Source organism: Mixophyes fleayi, chromosome 2 (genome assembly GCF_038048845.1).
Source record: "Mixophyes fleayi isolate aMixFle1 chromosome 2, aMixFle1.hap1, whole genome shotgun sequence".
Lineage (NCBI taxonomy): Eukaryota > Metazoa > Chordata > Amphibia > Anura > Limnodynastidae > Mixophyes > Mixophyes fleayi.
The window spans coordinates 243,612,720-243,634,098 of NC_134403.1; the positions used below are offsets into that span (position 1 = coordinate 243,612,720).

At 40.8% G+C, this 21,379-nt stretch overlaps 1 protein-coding gene across 3 annotated transcripts in view; it reads right to left on the reverse strand.

Moving 5' to 3' along the window:
- The window catches only part of ACACA (acetyl-CoA carboxylase alpha), a 526,387-nt gene that overhangs the window by 246,032 nt on the left and 258,976 nt on the right, over positions 1 to 21,379 (reverse strand). For all 3 annotated transcript variants that reach the window (XM_075195717.1, XM_075195718.1, XM_075195719.1), the window contains exons 39-42: positions 20,201 to 20,356; positions 19,235 to 19,381; positions 17,787 to 18,056; positions 4,442 to 4,539 (exon numbers count right to left, since the gene is read on the reverse strand). In XM_075195717.1, the coding sequence (XP_075051818.1) occupies positions 4,442 to 4,539; positions 17,787 to 18,056; positions 19,235 to 19,381; positions 20,201 to 20,356 (671 nt within the window). The remainder of the gene's footprint in view (positions 1 to 4,441; positions 4,540 to 17,786; positions 18,057 to 19,234; positions 19,382 to 20,200; positions 20,357 to 21,379) is intronic.

The window sequence follows — 21,379 nt, forward strand, 5'->3', positions numbered from 1 at the left end:
ATGATACATTTCAGTGTACAAGAGTGCTTTTTATACTGATTTGGACACAGGCTATTTTTAGAATCAGGATGCAATGTGTTACACAAACATGGATTTACATACATTGCAAAGCTAACAATATTTACACTTATCTGTCATATCTTAAAACCTTGCTGTGATATCCTGCATCTTACTGTGGACAGCAAGTCTAATTACATCTTCCTATGACCCTCACACACCAAAAGGTCTAAATAGCATGAGATTAGCATGAGTCCTTTCTTCCAACAGTTGCAGAATACACATTTCCTCCAGAGAAAAGAATTCCCCAGGAAAAGTTGTAAACCCCAAACAAGACATTTCCTGACACCATATACATATAGGATTTCAAAACAAAGGCTTATTGTATCAAATATATACATCAGAAATAAGGCATTTGCTCTAGAAAGGTTAATACAGAAAAAAAAAAAAAAATCTCCCCCTGGTCTCAGAAATTACAGATTTCCCTTACCAAAATATACACAATATCAAAAATGCATGTGCAATTATATAAATAAGGGCCCTGCACTTATTCCTTTAAATAAATTTATACCATAAGCTATTTATAAGTGATCCAGTCATAATAAATATATATATATATATATATATATATATATATATATATATATATATATATATATATATATATATATATATATATATATATATACATATACACACACACAAATACATACATACACATACATACATATTACATATATAGTGGCGATTGGGACAATTTGCAACCATCTAATAGAGGAAACCACAGCCTAAAGGCGCAGAGAGAGTTAAATCTGCGCGCGCACACACACACACACACACACACACACACACACACACACACACACACACACACACACGGAGACCAGATGGAGCACCTGGTCTAATCAATTAAGGAGTCAGCCAGAGCAAAGCCTTACAGGAAGCTTAAAAAGCTGGGTTTGATCTGTGTGTGGGAGACTTGTGCCAAAAATTGGTTAGGGACCTAACTGTTATAGCCACAGTTGAGGGCTATTGGATTATGTTTATTGCTGTGAAAGTTTCATTTTGTTTGCTGAAGACAATGCCAAGACTGTTTATCCATCCTAACAAGTAAAATAAACATCAAAGTACTTCAGAAAAACCTGTGTGAAGAGCCATCTGTTTGCACGCTTTTCACAAGTGGTGTCATCGTGGGATGTGCAAAAGACAGCTAAATCATTGCTGCCCCCCAAGCGGACAAATCCAGGGTGGTGAGTTATGCAAAACCTCCTGACTACAATGTTATTTGCTGTATGCAAAAGGTGTTGCAATCTCTGAACACAAAAGTAAATGCATAGGTTTTTTTTTGTTGCTTGCAAGTACTGCAAAAACCTGTTTATTTCAAATGTTTGTTTGCAAATGTGTAAAACTGTTGACTACAAAATATTTGCTGCTAATGTGAGGAATTTATAGGTGACACAAACCTTAACCACAAAGCAGGTGTATGAAACTGATTGATGGTTGTTTGTTGTGAACTACAAGTGACATACAACCTTGCCCGCAAACAAGTCTGTTTAATTGATGCTTAGGGAAGCAAAGTTTCATTTTTCTTCACACCAGAATAGCAATATGGAGGAACTCTGGAGGGCTCTGGGTAAATGTGACCACTAGGCAGCAGGAACAGCAGAAGGCATTACTAGCTGTAGCTGCTACACATCAAGCACAGCAGGCCCAAATGCTACAGGTTGCAAGCTCTTGCGCAAAGAGCTAGCACAAGTGAGGCTGGTGCATGATGTGTCTGAGGTGCCTGTCTTGCATAAAATGACCACCTCAGATGATGTGGAGGCATATCTCAGCCTTTGAGAAGGTCACTACAAGACTAAAATGGCCACCAGGAACTTGGGCGGAGAACCTGGCGCCATATTTGAGCAGTGAAGCTCAGCGTGCTTATGTTGATTATCTGATGAGCAGGTTGCTATCTATCAGGAAGTAAAAGCTGAAATCTTGGCCCGGATAGGTCTGCCTGGAGCGTTATCTCCCAGGAAAATCGGTTCACTCACAGATGGCTAGTCTCTCTAAAGTGATAAAGAGTTGGTTGCAGCCAAATACCAATACACCTGGCCGCATGGTGGAGATACTAGCAATTGACCATTGTGGAGCTTACAGAGATGGGTGCTACAAGCGGATCCACAGTCTTATGAGGAACTTGCTATGGCGATAGACCATTATTCGGTCCGGCAGAACATGTCTAAGGCTCCAGAGGGGAATCCAAAACTGTTGTCCAAGACAAAGTTGTCGCCTCAGTGCCTTGAATTTGCCAGACGTGGGCATTTCCGTGCTAAATGTCCAAAGGAACCAGAACCTGTGAATTGTTTGTTTACTCAGCTAGGACCAGCCTTTCCTACTTATTGCACCATGTCCCCCTTCACATGGAAATCGGTACTATTTTGGGTGACTGTCTTAATAAATCAACATGCTATTTTGGCCCTGGAAGACTCAGGAAGCGAGTTGACATTGGTCTCCAGCTCTGTGGTTCCAAAAGATGTAACGACAAGATTACCTAAGGTGAAGGTGTTCTGCATCCATGGAGCTACTGAGCAATACAAGCAGAATCTACTATCAATTACCCTAAAAGGCCAAATGGTTGAGATAGTGACTACTATAGCATCAAAACTACCTTACCCCCTTATCCTGGGGCAAGACTTTCCCATGTTCCAGGAGGTTCTTAGTGACCGGATCCGGCTAGACAAATAGGCAACTGACACACCGACCAAAGTTCAGTCTTAAAGGAACCTGTCCAACTCTCACTGGGCCCGGGAAAAGAGACAACAGAATTGTCGCCTATGGATGCTGAATACAGGTCCACGACCGCTACTCATCCAAGTCTCGCCCAAGGAAACAAAAGGGGAACTTGAGCCAATCATTTACCAGTGACACGGTCATGGAGACTTTGGGGTCAGCAGAGGAAACTGACAACTGGTTCCCAGTTCCAAGACTCATTTCATTGCAGGACTTTGCTAGGGATCAACATAATGATGCTAACCTAGAAACTGCATTTAGATCTGAGGTAAAAATGAATGATTTGGTGAAAGCTGTCAGGCCGGCAGAATGTGTACCATATTTCTTTATTAAAGGGGATTTGTTGTATCGGACGGGGGTTGTTCAGGGAAGGAAAATTGAATAGCTGTTAATAACGCAGACACACGTGCCTTTAATATTAGAAACCGCACACACACACATCTTTGTGGGGGTCATTTAGGAGAGGATAAGACTCGGGAAAGAGTTTTACTACGCTGTTACCTGCCAGGAATACATAGGGCTGTAAAAAGCTATTGCTTATCCTGCTCAAACTGTAAAAAAACTTCTCCAAAACCTGACTATAGGGCCCCATTCTTGTATAAGAAGACGAGAGAGAGTCCGCCAGTTGAATAAAAGTCAAGAACGACAAGTTAAATATGGCGCTATTCTAAAAACCTGGCATGAGGAAACCCCACTGAGAGGGCATAGACATGAACCCAAACTTAAAACTGCAGATGCCCACTTCCATAAAAAATGCACCTCCCGTAATATCTACTTCACTGGGGTTGATTAAGCCAAAGGGACGGGTGTATGACAAAGAGGGCAGTTTTGCGCTCCCCGTGGAGTCCGCTTTGTGTAGCTGGACGAAGCTAAGGGAAGGGGTATGTGGCAATTGGGACACTTTGCCACCGTCTAATAGGGACATAACTGTTATAGCCAAAGTTGAGGGCTATGGGATTATGTTTATTGCTGTGAAAGTTTCATTTTGTTTGCTGAAGACACTGCCAAGACTGTTTATCCATCCTGACAAGTAAAATAATCGTCAAAGTACTTCAAAAAAACCTGTGTGAAGTACCATCTGTTTGCACGCATTTCACAATACATATTATATATATAATATATATATATATATATATATACACACACGCACACACATACACACACACATATATACATACACACAAATGTATACACACACCTGTATATATAGGTCACAAGTAGGAACAGCTTTTGTGATGCATCGCCACATTTTTTCTAGAAGTAAGCCCGCTTTTTATATTTTTTCTACAGTTATGTCTCTGAAGTACAAATGGGTGTTTTTCCTATAGTGGTTTCTTAGCTATAACAAGGTGAGTATGCATTTCTTATGATATCCAGCATTCTTTTAATTCAAACTTGTGTATTATAAGTAATAATGAACACCCTTTTAATTGTATAAGTCGCCTGAATATTATGACTCAACAAACAGCCTGGTGCCTTTAAATGTCATGTAACTTCTACTATCCTTAGAATGTCCATTATTCCCATACAACCTCAGTGTTCTGTCTGATGAACTGCTCTAAAAGGACACCAAAGATATAGAAATGCCAAAGAAAATCTAAAATGTTCCAAAAATCTCACAAAGCTATATAACTCAATGCGAACAGGTAAGTAGAATTGTATTTACCTAGATTCTCCTTCATCTTCCACATGTTCACAATGTACAGAGTTCAGAGCACTGACCTTCTTGTAGTCTTGAGGTGTTAAATATAGATATTTATACCCCTAAAAAGAATTTAATGTGTTACTGATGGATATAAAACAGTTGGTTTAACATCATTAGATGCCTAAAGAAAAAAGTTATGTGTGCAGTGTGATGCTCATTAACTTAATTTTCCCTAACAAATGAATACGTTAAAACAAATTGCGTTTTCCAGTCATTCTTGGTTCTAATTTGGTTCTAATTTTGAGATGCTCGGCAAAACAACAAAATTAGAAGTGGGCATGGAAATTAGAAATGGGCAATATTGAATTGGTTATATGTGAAGCTTTGGATTGTAGATTATAGGAAGATCCTAACACCTAAAAGTGTATTTTTAGAAATGCATAAACCCTTTGCTACATACAGTATATGTACAATTTATACAAAAAAAAAGAAGAGGATTTTATACTTACGATAAATCCCATTCTCTGATTCCATCTGGGGGACACTGCTACCATGGGGTTGTAGCTGGGGAGTGTGGAGTTGGCACTTAACTAGTTATTATTATTATCCTTTATTTGTTAGGCGCCACAAGAGTTCTGCAGCGCCGTACATAGCACAAACAGTAGACTATACTGGTGAAACATTACTGAACAATAAACAAAAAAATACCAAAACTTCAGAAGCTCCAGGCAGGCTAGTGCAGTAAAGATGGAGCAGAAGAACTGGTATGGAGACAGGAGGGAAGAGGGCCCTGCTCAAATGAGCTTGCATTCTAAGGGAGGGTGAACAAAACCCAAGCACAAAGGGAGCCAGTTGAAGTATGTGGGGAGCGAACAGGGGGCTGAGAGGAGAGAGGAGAACGAGCGGAGGAGATGAGAGGGTTAGGTGAAAGGTTGGTAGGCTTTGAGAAACAGGTGAGTTTTAAGTGCCCATTTGAAGGAGCACAGATTACAAGAGAGATGGATGGTGCGAGGGAGGTCATTCCAGTAAAGGGGGGCTGCACGGGAGAAGTCTTGGATTCTGGAGTGGGAAGAGGTGATCAGAGTGGAGGCGAGGCGACGTTCATTGGCCGAACGAGCAGGAGTGTGAATGGAGAGGAGGTTAGAGATATAGGGGGCAGTAGACTGGGAGAGAGCCTTGTAAGTGATAGTCAGGAGTTAGAAAATGATTCTGTAGGGGATGGGGAGCCAGTGTAGGGCAAGGCAGAGAGGGGACGCAGAGGATGAGCGTTGAGAAAGGAAGATGAGTCTTGCAGCCACATTGAGTATAGAGCAGAGGGGGCGAGATGGGAATGGGGGGGCCATAAGGAGGAGGTTGCAATAATCGAGGCGGGAGATGAGTTCATGGATGATAGTTTTGGTGGCTTCCTGAGAGAGGTAAAGGCCGGATGCGGGCAATGTTTCATAGTTGGAAGTGACAGGCTTGGGCAAGGGAATGAATGTGGGGGGCAAAAGAGAGAGAGGAGTCGAGAGTAACGCCCAGGCAGTGGAGTAAAGTGACAGAGGAGATGGTGGTGTTGTTAACAATGATGCAGAGGTCATGGTGGAGGGGGAGTCTAGGGGGAGGAAAGACAATGAGCTCAGTTTTAGAGATGTTAATTTTGAGAAAGCGCAAGGACATCCATGAGAAGATGGCAGGGAGGCAGTCGGATACATGAGAGAGGAGGTTGGAGAAAAGATCGGACGAGGAAATGTAGAGTTGAATGTCGTCAGCATAAAGTTAATACTGAAGACTGAAGGAGGAGATGAGAGCACCAAGGGAGGAGTTATAGAGCAAAAAGAGTAGGGGGCCGAGAACAGAGCCCTGAGGGACTCCAACAGGGAGAGGGGAGGAGGTGCAGGAAGAACCAGATGTGGATACAGAGAAAGAGCGATTAGCGAGGTATGAGGTGAACCAGGTGAGGACAGATCCAGAGAGGCCAAGACAGAGAAGAGTTTGTAGCAGGAGGGGGTGGTCTACGGTGTCAACGGCCGCAGAGTGGTCGGGGAGGATGAGCAGGGAGAAGTGACCCCTAGATATGGCTAATAGGAGATCATTAGATGTGCAGTCTGATGGCCTCAATTTTGGAAGAGAAAAAGGTGGTGAAGTCAGAAGCAGAGAGGGAAGGCAGGACAGGAGAGGAATGGCTGCTGACAGACTCCTCCCCTCTAAAACTCCCTGTAGCTAGTCAGTGTAATTCTAAAGCCCTCAAGGAAAGGGAGTCGAACCAACCAAGAAGCAAACAGCAGAACAAAAGAGAGGAAACGCAGTGTCCCCCAGATGGAATCAGAGAAAGGGATTTATCGTAAGTATAAAAATCCTCTTTTCTCTTTCATCCTATATGGGGGACACTGCTACCATGGTGACGTACCAAAGTAGCCTCCCTAAGGGAGGGACCGTCCTACAAGCACAGCTCGTAGCACAATATGGCCGAAGCTAGCATTCGTGGACGCAAACCCACTGAACTGAAAAAATTTGGTGAATGTGTCGACCGAAGACCATGTGGCTACTCAGCATACCTGATCAGCCAAAGCCCCATTGCGCGCAGCCCAGGAAGCCCCCACATACCTGGTGGAGTGTGCCGTGATGTGGGTAGGCACAGTCCGGTTAGCCTTAAGATACGCCTGTTTTATTGTAAAGGTAAGCCATCTAGCAATGGTTTGCTTGGAAGCTGGCCAGCCTCTTCTTTGGGAGTCAATTAGGACAAAAAGAGAGTCCATACGTCGGATATCTGAAGTTCTTTGGCATAAATACGTAATGCCCTGACCACATTTAAATCTTCTAAGGAAGAACCTGCGGAAGCATACTGGAACCACTATTTCCTGATTGATGTGAAATCCGGAAACTACTTTCGGTTGAAACAAAGGGACAGTCCGAAGCACCGTCCTGTCATCATGGAAGACCAGGAAAGGCTCACTGGAGGAAAGAGCCCCGAGCTCCGACACTCGTCTGGCCGATGCTATAGCCAGTAGGAACACCAGCTTCCATGTCAGAAATCTAAGGTCCGCTGACTGTAAGGGTTCAAAAGGAAGTTCCTGAAGCATAGATAGTACTAAATTCAGATCCCAGGATGCCGTGGGAGGAACAAATGGAGGTTGAATGTGCAGGACCCCCTGCAAAAACATACGGACTTCCAGAAAGTCCGCCAGACGCCTCTGGAAGAAGATGGAAAGGGCCGAGACCAGGACCTTTAAGGAACCCAGGCGGAGCCCTACATCAAGACCGTTTTGAAGAAAGCTTAGCATGCAGGGCAAATTAAATTTACTTGTATTGTGTGCCAGGTCTTCAAACCATTTAATGTATTTTATGATTCTATGGTAAATGCGTGCTGACACTGGCTTTCTAGTCCGTAACAGGGTATTCACCACCCTGGAGGAAAACCCTTTTGACCGCCAGAGGCTGGCTTCAACAGCCATGCCGTCAAAGCCAGCCGAGGCAGGTTCTGATGCTGAAAGGGACCTTGCAGATGGAGGTCGTTGCGAAGAGGCAGACAATGTGCTTGTCCCACTGCCATGAAAAGGAGGTCTGCATACCATACCCTACAGGGCCAATGGGGAGGCACCAGTATAACTGGGAATCCTCCCTGCTTGACCCTCTGGAGTACCCATGGGAGCATTGGAATGGGAGGGAAAAGATACCCTAGCCGGAAATCCTAATGCATTGTCATTATGTCCACTGCCACCGTCAGCGGGTCCCTTGCTCTTGCACAGAACCTTAGAACATGCCGATTGTGTCTGGACGCCATCAGATCCAGATCCGGAAGGCCAAACTTCCGGACTGACATATGAAAAACCTCTCGATGAAGTGACCATTCCCCTGGCATTGCTGTGTGACGACTTAGGAAGTAGGCTTCCTAATTTAGAATGCCTGGAATTAATACAGCTGACAGATATGGGACGAACTGTTCTGCCCAAGCAAAAATATCTGGTCTGCTATGCATATAACCTTGAACTTCTTGTCCCCCCTGTTTGTTGACATATGCCACCAACAATGGCATTGTCCAGTTGTAACCGTACTGGGAATCCCTGAATTAACTCGAGGATATTTATTGGAAGGGAACTTTCTTGTTCCGACCAAAGACCCTGCAGGTGCAAAATGTAGCGCCACTACACCCCAGTCCTTTAGACAGGCATTCATTGTTATGATGATCCAGAAGCACGGGCAAAGGATCTGCCCAAGCTTAGGTGTTCTTGATTCTTCCACCACCTGAGAGATAGACAGGCCTCTGGGGACAACAGTATCCTCTGGTGCTCCAAGTGGAGAGCTGAACCTGACCACTTCATTAGGAGATCCCCCTCGAAACATCTCGAGTGAAACCTTCCATAGGGGATTGTCTCGGAGGTCAAGACTATCTTGCCCAGTAACCGCATGCAAAGCAGCATGAAAGGTTTGTGACTGTCTAGGACCCTGGTCACTAGGGTCTTGTACCGAGCAAACCTTGTCCTGTGGAAGGAAAATGTTCTGCCTTCTGGTGTCCATTATGAGACCTAAGAAAATCATCCTCTGGACTGGTATTAACTGGGACTTTTGGACATTTATCAACCAACCGTTAAGCTGCAGGGTCTCTATAGTGACGTGTAAATGTTGACGAAGAAGCAGATCTGAGGGGCTTAGATCAGCAAGTCATCGAGATAGGGCACTATGCTCACCCCAATGGAACGGAGATGAGCAGCCATTACTGACATGATTTTTGTAAATACTCTGGGTGCTGTGGCCAGGCCAAAAGGATGCACCCTGAATTGGTAATGGTTCGCTCCTACTGTGAAGTGGAGCAATGGTTGGTGCCCTTCCCAGATAGGTACATGAAGATATGCGTTCCAAATATCTATGGACGCCAGGAATACTCCCCCCACCCTCCAATCCATTTATCACTGAACGAATAGACTCCGTCGAAACCTGTCTATTCTCAGATGCAGATTTAAGTTCAAAATAGGACGGAAGGAACCGTCCGGCTTGGAGACCAGAAAAAGATTTGAATAGAATACCTGGCGTCTCTGATTCTCTGGGACCAGGCAGATTACTCCCGCTAAAAGAAGAAAATCTACATAGTGCAACATCACTTGCCTTCTGTTCTGGTGGAGGGGCAGGGCAGTTGCAAAAAACCGATGAGGGGCTTGACTTAAAAGATCTATGACATATCCCCTTGCCATGATCCCCTGGGATCTGGAGAGGATTTCATCCGCTGTTCTGTGAAAAGTCGCAGATGACCCCCCCCCCCCACTCCCGCAGCCGTGAGGAGAGGAGGGTGTAAGTCAGACTGCTTGTTTTCCCGGGAGTCTGGCTTGACGCCTGCTGCCAGATGAGGACCTTCTTCTATGGGAGAGAACTCTAAACCCAGAAGAACTACCTCTGCTTGTAAGACCTCTAAAGGCGGGGCCTTCCCAAAAGGGCTGAGGAAAGGAGCTAAACCTCGGAGTACGGGGCTTTAACATATTAACGGGAAGGAAAGTACTCTTCGCCCCTGTCACCTGGCAGATAATTTATCTAACTATGTTTAAAAAAGTACCAAGCCCGAAAAAGGAAGAGCCTCCAAGGCCCTTTTAGAGTCTAGGTCAGCTTCCCAGGACCGAAGCCAAAGAGTTCTTCTAGCAACCACCGCAGCAGTCCACATAGATGACAAGGATGCCACGTTCTGCGTTGCCTCATACAGAAACCCAGAAGCTTCCTTCAGGTGTACAGCTAGGGGAAGAAGGTCCAAATCCTGCAATCCCTCTGCCAGACGGTCAGCCCAAGTTTCCAACACCCTAGCAACCCATGCAGAAGACAGCATGGGTCTAAAGGAGTCTCCCGTTAATCCATAAATGGATTTTAAAAATCCTTCCAACTTGTGATCAGTGACATGCTGAAGATTGGCGGTGCCCGAAACTGGAAGTGCAGTGTGGCGCACCAGTCGTAACACCAGTGTATCCATTCTAGGAACCTGTTCCCAGCGAGTTAGGTCATCTGGCTGTAATGGGTACAGGGACATAAACCTACGTGGAACCACCATTTTGCGATCAGGCTGTGACCAGGCCAATTGAGCAATCTCCCTTAATTCTTTAGAAGGGGGGAAATAAATCATGGGTTTTTAACCTTTTTGAATAACCCCTGGTTACCTGGTCTAGGCTCGTCAATATCTACCAGGTCTAAAGCACGCCGTACTGCCAGAACCAGGTCATCAATACCCTAGTTTCTGATTGAGTCATCCAGGTCTAAGACCTGCGTCTGGAAATCTGACTCATGCAGAAGTTCCCCCTCCTCTTCTAATGACTCCTCAGAGTTAGATACGAGAAGAGAGGATGGCTCACTCTGTGTCTCTTGTTTCTAGAGCCCGATGGTCCTGGGTAATCTAAAAAACGGTTTAATTTATCTATACTGCTAACCAAGGCACTGGACCACGCCGGTTCCCCCTTAGAGAGGCCTGAAGGAGTTAATGAGGATGGAAGGTCACTTGGACCTATACCTGCATTCTCTTCTTGTTAGGACAATATCTTTGTGTGGATTACCCCTAACAATGAGGTAGAAGGGTGTTCGGCCACTGAAGTCTCTTTTGGCGCCTCAAGAGCTGCACCAGAGAATTTACTGACTGTTGTAAAGATATTGCCCACCTCTGTTCCTCCATGGCTAAAGGAGCCCAAACCTGAGCCTGTGCGGCCTGGGACCCCCCTCACAGCCCGCACAGAAGGCCCCTGAGTCCTGTTGTCTCACAGGTAATTTTATTTTACATTTAGAACAATTATAAAATTTAGCTTTGGTGGATTTCCTTATCAGACATAATTACTGAATAGTAACAACACAGGATAAAAAGTATAGTATACAAACACACAGGCACAGAGCGACCCCTAAGAAGACTACTAATCCCTGACAAAGTCACCAGTAGTATCTCCGATTATTTTTTTTTACTTTTTTATAAACAAATTATATATGTATACATTTCAGTGAGTAGAAAACAATATATTAAATTATGTAACTACAACACTATTTCTTGTAAAACACCATAAACTTCCTCCTATATAGCAAGTACAGTGTAATATAGAGAATGAATAACACTTAGCCTATCCAGGCTAATGTTGAGCAGGCAGGAGGGAGTCCAGCAGCAGCCAAGTCTGTCTGAGTTTGACTGCAAAGTTTCCTTCCCAAGCCGATGCTTTGGCCCTGTGGAAGAAACCAACTTGCTGATTAAGACAGGGGGGAGCTCTATAATAACTCCTTCCTATTTACAAAGATAAGTAGAAAGTGGAAAACGTGTATATTAGGGGCACTCTATGATTGTTTATTTATATAAAACATATATTTTATTAGTTCATTTAAAACAATAGTGGAGTCCCAAATTAGTACCTTAGTACCACTAGTAGCGAAATAAAACAAAAATAATAACAAAAATAAATTTATTAAAAAGACAGAACCAACTGCCTAGCCTCACTGTGTAATAAATATTATAATTTCCCTTTTTATTTTATATCTGGGTAATATTGATCATCATGCTGTCCAAATATCTGGCGTAATAAGCAGATTAACCAAATGAGTATACACACTATTTTAAAATGCAAGGGAGATAAGCTATACTATTGCCAATGGTTCCTATTTGTATATATATGATATTATAAATCTAATACACATAGATAAAGTTCTCTCAATACTTTATTTATAGGGAGAGAGTCTGTTATGTAAGATTGAAGTACATAACATGTAGGACAAAATCAAGACCACAGTATTTCCTTCACCCGTTTATAAGATAATTAGGTCTAGATTTGTCTGATACATTAGGAGCCATAGGCGTTTATAAGACTATAAACTCCTTTTTATCGGGGAGTACCAAATTGGCTGCTATCTAATACCACTCCCTATTGATATGAGTCTGGTATCCCTCTCAGGAGCTGCACAAATCAGGTTCCTGTGTGCTAACTTAGCCACGCTCCCTAATAAACAAGTCTCAGGGGTTCATAAGATTGGTATAATATCGCATCCCCTCTAGTCTATTATAGCCCCTTAGTATATTTGAGCATATCTCCCTGGCTTATATAGATAGCGGCAGCATGAGTCACATATGTAAACAACACAGCGAGGCGAACGCCGACGCGCGTTTCGCTTACTCGCTTTAACAAGGCAAGCCGAGGAGAGGGTTTGGCATTTCTTTTATAGGACAACGATATCACGTGATGAATACGTCACTGTGAACATACCAATCCGGGTCCGTATATGTCGGAAACCCGATTTTTTGACAGGTAGTTTCACTAACCAATTAGGGTTAGGCACAGGGGAGTCACTCCTTAAATCTGTGTTTTCTATGGCTTGTATTCGTTATCTATACATATATATTGCATAGAGGAATCAGATTTATAGCTTGAATAATGATATTACAGTTTTTATTATCTATGAGGGGAAAAACCAACGGAAGAAGGAAGAAGAGAGAACCACAAAGAATTATACGCTTATTGTTTCAATCATACCTATATTTATATACAGTACTATCGCTATAATTTTGGACTTCCATTATTATTGGTGGACACAAATTGGCTGTGATAATGTTATATTTCTAAAGAAGTAAGTGTAAACCAGTAAATAAATGGCTAAATTACCTGTGAATAAATACATTTTGTAATAACATCTCGTGCCTCATTCTTACTGGCATCTATCTGTTCTAATATATACAAAAATTGTAATACAGTATAAAAAGAAAATGTGAATAATCCAATAAGTTTAAAGGAAAGTGTATAGATTTAACTAATAAATAACTGTGTTAAGAGATGTTGCATATAGCAGCATCATTAGGTTAAGAACGACATACATCAAAAAATATAGATGTATGATGGGGTGAAATGTGATTGATTCCATTGTGTCACCATGCCTAATATATTCATATAGAGTGTTATAATACGGTATGAGTCTATTATATTACAAAGTAATAGAATATTTGACCTATTTATTCCATTTAGATGAACGCCATATAGTTTGTTTTATCATTAAGGCCGTATGGTTCAAGACTATTCATAAGGAAAATAAGTCTGGATTCTCTCTTAAATAATTCCTGCTGTAAATTGCCACCCCTAATTCCTAAAGACACCTGTTCCATAACAAAAGCCCGAAGTGTATCCGGATTATTTTCATGGAATGATAAAAAATGTTTAGCCACTGTAGTAAGGGTTTTGAATCTATCTCTATCTTTTGGGGCATTTTTTATGTTATTGACATGCTCCAATAGACGTCTTTTAAAAGGTCTTGTCGTCATGCCTATATATTTAAGATCACAAGGGCATTAGAAAAACAACTGCTACCAACAGCCTTTTACATTCTACAAGTGCTCATTTTCCACCAGTAATAAAAGGAGTTCCGAAAGGAGAATTCCTCCGGACAAGACGGAACTGTTCCAGTGTTAATACCTTTCAAAAAAGATCTAAAGAATTAAAAGAAAGACTGGCACAAAGAGGCTACAGTAAGAAAAGTATACAAAGGGCCTCTCAGGAAGCAAATCATAAAGATAGAGATTCCTTAATATTCCCAACACCTAAACCTATTTTGAAAGAGAAAACAAGAATGATAGGCACATTCTGCCCAGAATGGAAGAATATTTTAAATATCTTTCAAAAACATTGGCATGTGTTATTATTGGATCATGATCTCAGAAAAAATCTTGATGATAAAATTGCAATAACATGGCGGAGAGCCCGTAATTTGAGAGATCGTCTTGTCCATAGTCACTTCATAAAAGGAAAGAAATCAGGAAACTCTACGGTAGGCTTCTACAAATGTGGCAGATGTAAAGCCTGTAAATATACTATCCAGAAACAAGAATATATGGATAGATATTCAAAAATCTGGAAAATTGAACAATTTGTTAATTGTAACTCTATTGGGGTAATTTACTGCTTAACATGCCCTTGTGATCTTAAATATATAGGCATGACGACAAGACCTTTTAAAAGACGTCTATTGGAGCATGTCAATAACATAAAAAATGCCCCAAAAGATAGAGAGAGATTCAAAACCCTTACTACAGTGGCTAAACATTTTTTATCATTCCATGAAAATAATCCGGATACACTTCGGGCTTTTGTTATGGAACAGGTGTCTTTAGGAATTAGGGGTGGCAATTTACAGCAGGAATTATTTAAGAGAGAATCCAGACTTATTTTCCTTATGAATAGTCTTGAACCATACGGCCTTAATGATAAAACAAACTATATGGCGTTCATCTAAATGGAATAAATAGGTCAAATATTCTATTACTTTGTAATATAATAGACTCATACCGTATTATAACACTCTATATGAATATATTAGGCATGGTGACACAATGGAATCAATCACATTTCACCCCATCATACATCTATATTTTTTGATGTATGTCGTTCTTAACCTAATGATGCTGCTATATGCAACATCTCTTAACACAGTTATTTATTAGTTAAATCTATACACTTTCCTTTAAACTTATTGGATTATTCACATTTTCTTTTTATACTGTATTACAATTTTTGTATATATTAGAACAGATAGATGCCAGTAAGAATGAGGCACGAGATGTTATTACAAAATGTATTTATTCACAGGTAATTTAGCCATTTATTTACTGGTTTACACTTACTTCTTTAGAAATATAACATTATCACAGCCAATTTGTGTCCACCAATAATAATGGAAGTCCAAAATTATAGCGATAGTACTGTATATAAATATAGGTATGATTGAAACAATAAGCGTATAATTCTTTGTGGTTCTCTCTTCTTCCTTCTTCCGTTGGTTTTTCCCCTCATAGATAATAAAAACTGTAATATCATTATTCAAGCTATAAATCTGATTCCTCTATGCAATATGTATGTATAGATAACGAATACAAGCCATAGAAAACACAGATTTAAGGAGTGACTCCCCTGTGCCTAACCCTAATTGGTTAGTGAAACTACCTGTCAAAAAATCGGGTTTCCGACAAATACGGACCCGGATTGGTATGTTCACAGTGACGTATTCATCACGTGATATCGTTGTCCTATAAAAGAAATGCCAAACCCTCTCCTCGGCTTGCCTTGTTAAAGCGAGTAAGCGAAACGCGCGTCGGCGTTCGCCTCGCTGTGTTGTTTACATATGTGACTCATGCTGCCGCTATCTATATAAGCCAGGGAGATATGCTCAAATATACTAAGGGGCTATAATAGACTAGAGGGGATGCGATATTATACCAATCTTATGAACCCCTGAGACTTGTTTATTAGGGAGCGTGGCTAAGTTAGCACACAGGAACCTGATTTGTGCAGCTCCTGAGAGGGATACCAGACTCATATCAATAGGGAGTGGTATTAGATAGCAGCCAATTTGGTACTCCCCGATAAAAAGGAGTTTATAGTCTTATAAACGCCTATGGCTCCTAATGTATCAGACAAATCTAGACCTAATTATCTTATAAACGGGTGAAGGAAATACTGTGGTCTTGATTTTGTCCTACATGTTATGTACTTCAATCTTACATAACAGACTCTCTCCCTATAAATAAAGTATTGAGAGAACTTTATCTATGTGTATTAGATTTATAATATCATATATATACAAATAGGAACCATTGGCAATAGTATAGCTTATCTCCCTTGCATTTTAAAATAGTGTGTATACTCATTTGGTTAATCTGCTTATTACGCCAGATATTTGGACAGCATGATGATCAATATTACCCAGATATAAAATAAAAAGGGAAATTATAATATTTATTACACAGTGAGGCTAGGCAGTTGGTTCTGTCTTTTTAATAAATTTATTTTTGTTATTATTTTTGTTTTATTTCGCTACTAGTGGTACTAAGGTACTAATTTGGGACTCCACTATTGTTTTAAATGAACTAATAAAATATATGTTTTATATAAATAAACAATCATAGAGTGCCCCTAATATACACGTTTTCCACTTTCTACTTATCTTTGTAAATATCAGTTTTACGTGTGTAGGGTGCACCAACCCAGTCACATGATAACAAACATTATAATGATAGACTGGGTATATGATTATCTAGTGCGTCGGTATATATCCTTTTCTGAATAACTCCTTCCTGTCTGCAGCGTCCAGCGGGCCTTCTGAGTGCTTGTTAGAGTTTGTCTGCAGCGCTTCTCCTATTAATCCCGCAGACAGCATCTTTCTTAATGCATTAAATGCATTATCCAAAGTAACTCCGTTCCCCCCCCCTCTCTGAGGAAAGGAATTGGTAGCTTCCAAGATGGCGGCAACCATCGCTTCTGGATTCCGGCACTCTATGCTTCACAGAGCAGTGCTGGTCCCCAAGAAATTATGTGGCCGCTTCTTCTCCTCGCTCTCGCGTGCCATCATCATACAAAGAAGAAAGATGTTTTTTGTGAGAGCCGCCGCTCTCCCGACCCGACAGCGCTGCAGCCCCTGTAAGTAATGCAGCCTTGCTGTCCGAGTCTTCCTATTTTCTTTCTACACTAACCTAGAAAGAAAAACGGCCTTTAAAAGTAAGGTAAACAGCAGCAAAATAAAAGTCAGCCCAACTCCTTGGGCACTTAGACTACAGTGACTAGCTACAGGGGAAGTTACAAAGGGGAGGAGTCTGTCGACAGCCACAGTTTAACTAGTTAAGTGCCAACTCCACACTCCCCAGCTACAACCCCATGGTAGCAGTGTCCCCCAAATAGGAGGAAGGAGAAAAAGGAGTTTGAAAAAGTTAAAAGGGAGAAGATGAAGCATGTTTGTAGAAGGGACAGAGATTGTTGGTGTGCTCATGTATAATGGGACATGCTTGTGGTATATATTCAGAGAAATATTGTGTGAAGGTTTAGGAGGAATTAAGGGGAGACAGAAAAAAAAATGACCACAGCTAAAAAGAGAGAGGGAAGTGAAATAAAAGATAGGTGATGAAACCAGAAAAGAAGTGGAGCAAAAAATGCAAGAAGAGATTATATAAAAATTACACTGATGATGTAAAAGTTGATAAAATCAGAAAATTTGGAATATGAAATAATATGCAAGAAGAAGGTGCACTGGAATTACAACAAAGAGGGTAAGGGGAACAGAACAAAGCGTGTCCATTTAGGGAGGCCAGACAGCAGAGATTTGGCAAATAAAGTAGATAATAAGATAAAAGTAGGTAAAAAGGAAGGAAAGAACATATATGAAGTGTAAGGCAGAGAAAGAGGTAAAGGAAAGAAAGGAAGATAAAAGGGCAGCACATGGTATAGATAAAGAACAGACATTATTGTACGAAAAGGTCTAGAGGTGAATAGAGGAATTTTGGAATAAAATGAAAATAGGAGGCAAGTGTGGTTCTAACGGAAGGATATCAGATTCAATAGGAAAGGGATTAAGTAAAGGAAGTCCATCATCAAACACTCACATAGCACCAACCGATTATTATTTATCAGAAACGTACTTTGTAAGGATCATCAGCGTCTACCCATGCAACATGAAACATGTGACGTATCTCTTCAGCTAAGCCTATCCTTGCACCACTGTTTGCTGCAACATATATACGTGGAATCCCTTGAGACCTAGAGAGCTCTGAGGCTCTTAAGTACAGCAAATCCTCCTGAGGCCCAAAAGAACCAATTCTGTAAGTGATGTCATTCCCTATTACAATTATGTCTCTGCCATCTGGATATTCTGGAGATTTCAGGGTCATTTTCCAAGCCACCATTCCAATCTGTTGAGAAAAAACATACTATATGAATATTGTTGTTTATTAATATCAAATGCATCAAGTGCTTTCATTTAAGAGTATTACATAAACATTCACTGTAACCTTATGGTTCACTGGCAGACAATGAAATCATAAGAATATTATGGCAAGGATGCATCTCTTCACCATATTGGAAGCTCTAGCACAATCACTGTTTGCGCAAGGATGTACTATGCAGTCCTTATGAAATGACAATAAGGGGAATATTTGCTGAGTCCGTCGATTCTCGGTGCAAAAAATTATGGCAAAGTGAAGAGAATCAGTGGTTCATTGGAACAGCGGCTTAGTAAATATACCCCTAAGAATGCTTTCATACATTTTCTATGATGTCATTTAAAACTATTTTTAAATTATTCATAATTTTGGATTCTCTCATCTGGAGCAACCCCCTTTTTATTTAAAACCCTTATGTAATACATGAGTTGGGGGATCTCTGTGTCTGTAAGGAAGGAGAGAAAATCTTGAATCTATTATATAGTGGATGTGTGGAGGGGATGCAGCACCTAATTGGATGGCCACAGCTGTCCCATCAGGTGCTACATTCACTTCCTCATAACCTTCATCTCTTCCAGTAGATTTGAAACTCCCACCCCACTGTTAATCCTCACAGTTGTCACATACCATAGTCTGGTGAATAAAAATAAATAATGGTGTGGTCCAAGTGTATGGGTATCCACTCATGAGGTACATAGGGTCATACCTAACACTTCTGCCTCACACCACTGGAGTTATGAGTTCGATTCCCGACCATAGGCTTATCTGTGTGGAGTTTGTATGCTCTCCTGGTGTTTGCGTGAGTTTCCTCCGGGTGCTCTGGTTTCTTCCCACACTCCAAAAACATACTGGTAGGTTAATTGGCTGCTATCAAATTGACCCTAGTATGTCTGTGTGTGTGTGTCTGTGTTAGGGAATTTACACTGTAAGTTCCAATGGGGCAGGGACTGATGTGAGTTCTCTGTACAGCGCTCGGAATTAGTAGCGCTATATAAATAGCGGATGATGATGAGGATACCTAAAGGAGAGTGAATTGTCCCAAAGAAAGCAACCTCTTTAATGGAAATGAATGGCAAGCATACACAGGAAACAAGAACCAGTCTAAAAAGTACTTATTACAAGGTAGAAAAATGTGTTCCTAGAATTACCTCATTTCCCCCTGGAAGCCTGTTCATGTGTACTAACTGACCCTGGTCATCCAGTACAAGTTCAGTATATATGAGAACATCTGAAGGGAGTGGACTCTTCGGAATGTAAGCACTTGCATCCATTGATTCCCACAACTTGATAAGAGCCTAGTTAAAAAAAATATGAAAATGTATGTTTGTTTTTTGTGGGGTGGGGTTTTCAAAAAAAAGTGTCATTGTAAAAATGAATATGTTTATAAGCTGTTTTGCTTAGGCCACTCCCATATTGATCTCTGGGGTTGATTTTACTAGTAAAGTAAGTAATTAAGCAATATGATAGCTCCCAATTGTAGCTAAAAATATAAACTCACAGAAAACATATGTTTTACACATACGTTTTACAGAGCATTTCTTGAAATGTAGGTAAATATATATAATACACTGTATAATAGACTACATAATATACTGCATGTGGGAGAATAAGAAGAATCATTACTGACTCCTCCTCCAGACTAATTTTTCTGTGGACAGACAATGACATTGCAACAAAACAGAAACTGGAAGATTAGAATGTGATGGCTAAAAATTGAATTCTGTCAAACTTATGACTTATGTTTAGTAGTTGTACAAGTTGTTTACATTTTCTTGGTTTTGCAAAGTAAGTGACGACAATATTAACATTTTAGCTTTATTAAGTACATAAATGTAAGGAATACATGGCACATGAGCTTACAAATTATACGGATACCTAATTTTTCTAGTACATAGATGAGGAAAAGCACTCTCAAACAATGTCTTTTGTATGTACAATAAAGGTATTTATACCGTTATGCACCTGACATTTGGTAACATGAGTGTGAATCAAGGAGTGGTAATAGGGAGCACTAATGGGTGTATAGAACAGATTAAGAAAATAAAGAAATACTTATTCCACAAGAAAAACATGTGGAAATAAATATCCCAAACCTCAACATCATAGAGTTTTACCTGTCGAAACATTTCAGGAATATCATATATATAGGTTGTTCCTAAGGACTGTGCTTGAAACCGTTTTGATTGCAAAAGATCTTTTGTGACGTAAGGAGTATTAATAAGCATCCCATGAAGTGGTCCTTGCTTGTCTCCATATGCCTGGAACATGATCTATAAAAAAAACAAAAAAACAAACAAACCCAACATTCCTTTTATCAGAAATGCAAAATGTACCTGTAACTAAAGAGACATTTACAATGTTGGGTGAGGTGGATGAAGATCACTTTGCGAATTTCAAACTACAGGAACCACCTTAAGATCTCAACCAGATTAATTTAATTTCAAATAAAATTTAAAGATTAGGTATTTTAAAAAAAATTATAACAAGGCAAATCGATAGTATGCACACATACATTTAATTTTTTTTTTTTATTATTAATAGCTTCATTTTCCATTTGCATGTGCGGTTGATATGCGGTATACCAACAATTGATATACCCTGGACACATTTGCATTCATTTGCATCTCGAATGTAACCAGCACAGAGATTTCACTAATTTGAATAGCTCATTCATTTCAATGCACGAGAAGCCACCATAGACCCAGTACCTCAAGGGGAGTCTATTTACATGGTGACCCCCTGACCCCAAGTTTCACCATACCACACTCCAACTTATGCAGAAACAACCAACAGAGAATGAGAAAAAGACTTGGGCAAAACATGGAGCACTAGAAGTGCAAGGAGAGTGGTGTATAGGTCAGCGTTTGTGTCTGCCAAAAGCACTTTATCCCATTATGGCCAATACAGCACACGGGAGAGTGCATCTGGGGAAAGATGCTATGGTTGTACTCACTAACAGGTTATGGATAGCACCAGGGTTTGCCCAAGCAGCACAGGCTTTAGTGGTAGGATTCCTAATCTGTGCACAGAATAACCCGGGTAAGTCTGTCCCAACTCCATGGAAAAGGACACAGTATCCCTATAAGAGGATACAGATAGACTTTATACAACTTCCCAAATTCTTGTGCTTTAAGAATTTACTAGTCTGTGTCGACTTCTCTAGTCACTGGCTGGAAGCATGGCTGTATAGGAAAGCAAATGCTAAAGCAGTAGCCAAGAAAATTAGGAGTGAGGTAATCTGCTGATATGGGGTACCAGAGGTCATTGAAAGTGACAGAGGGACACACTTTACG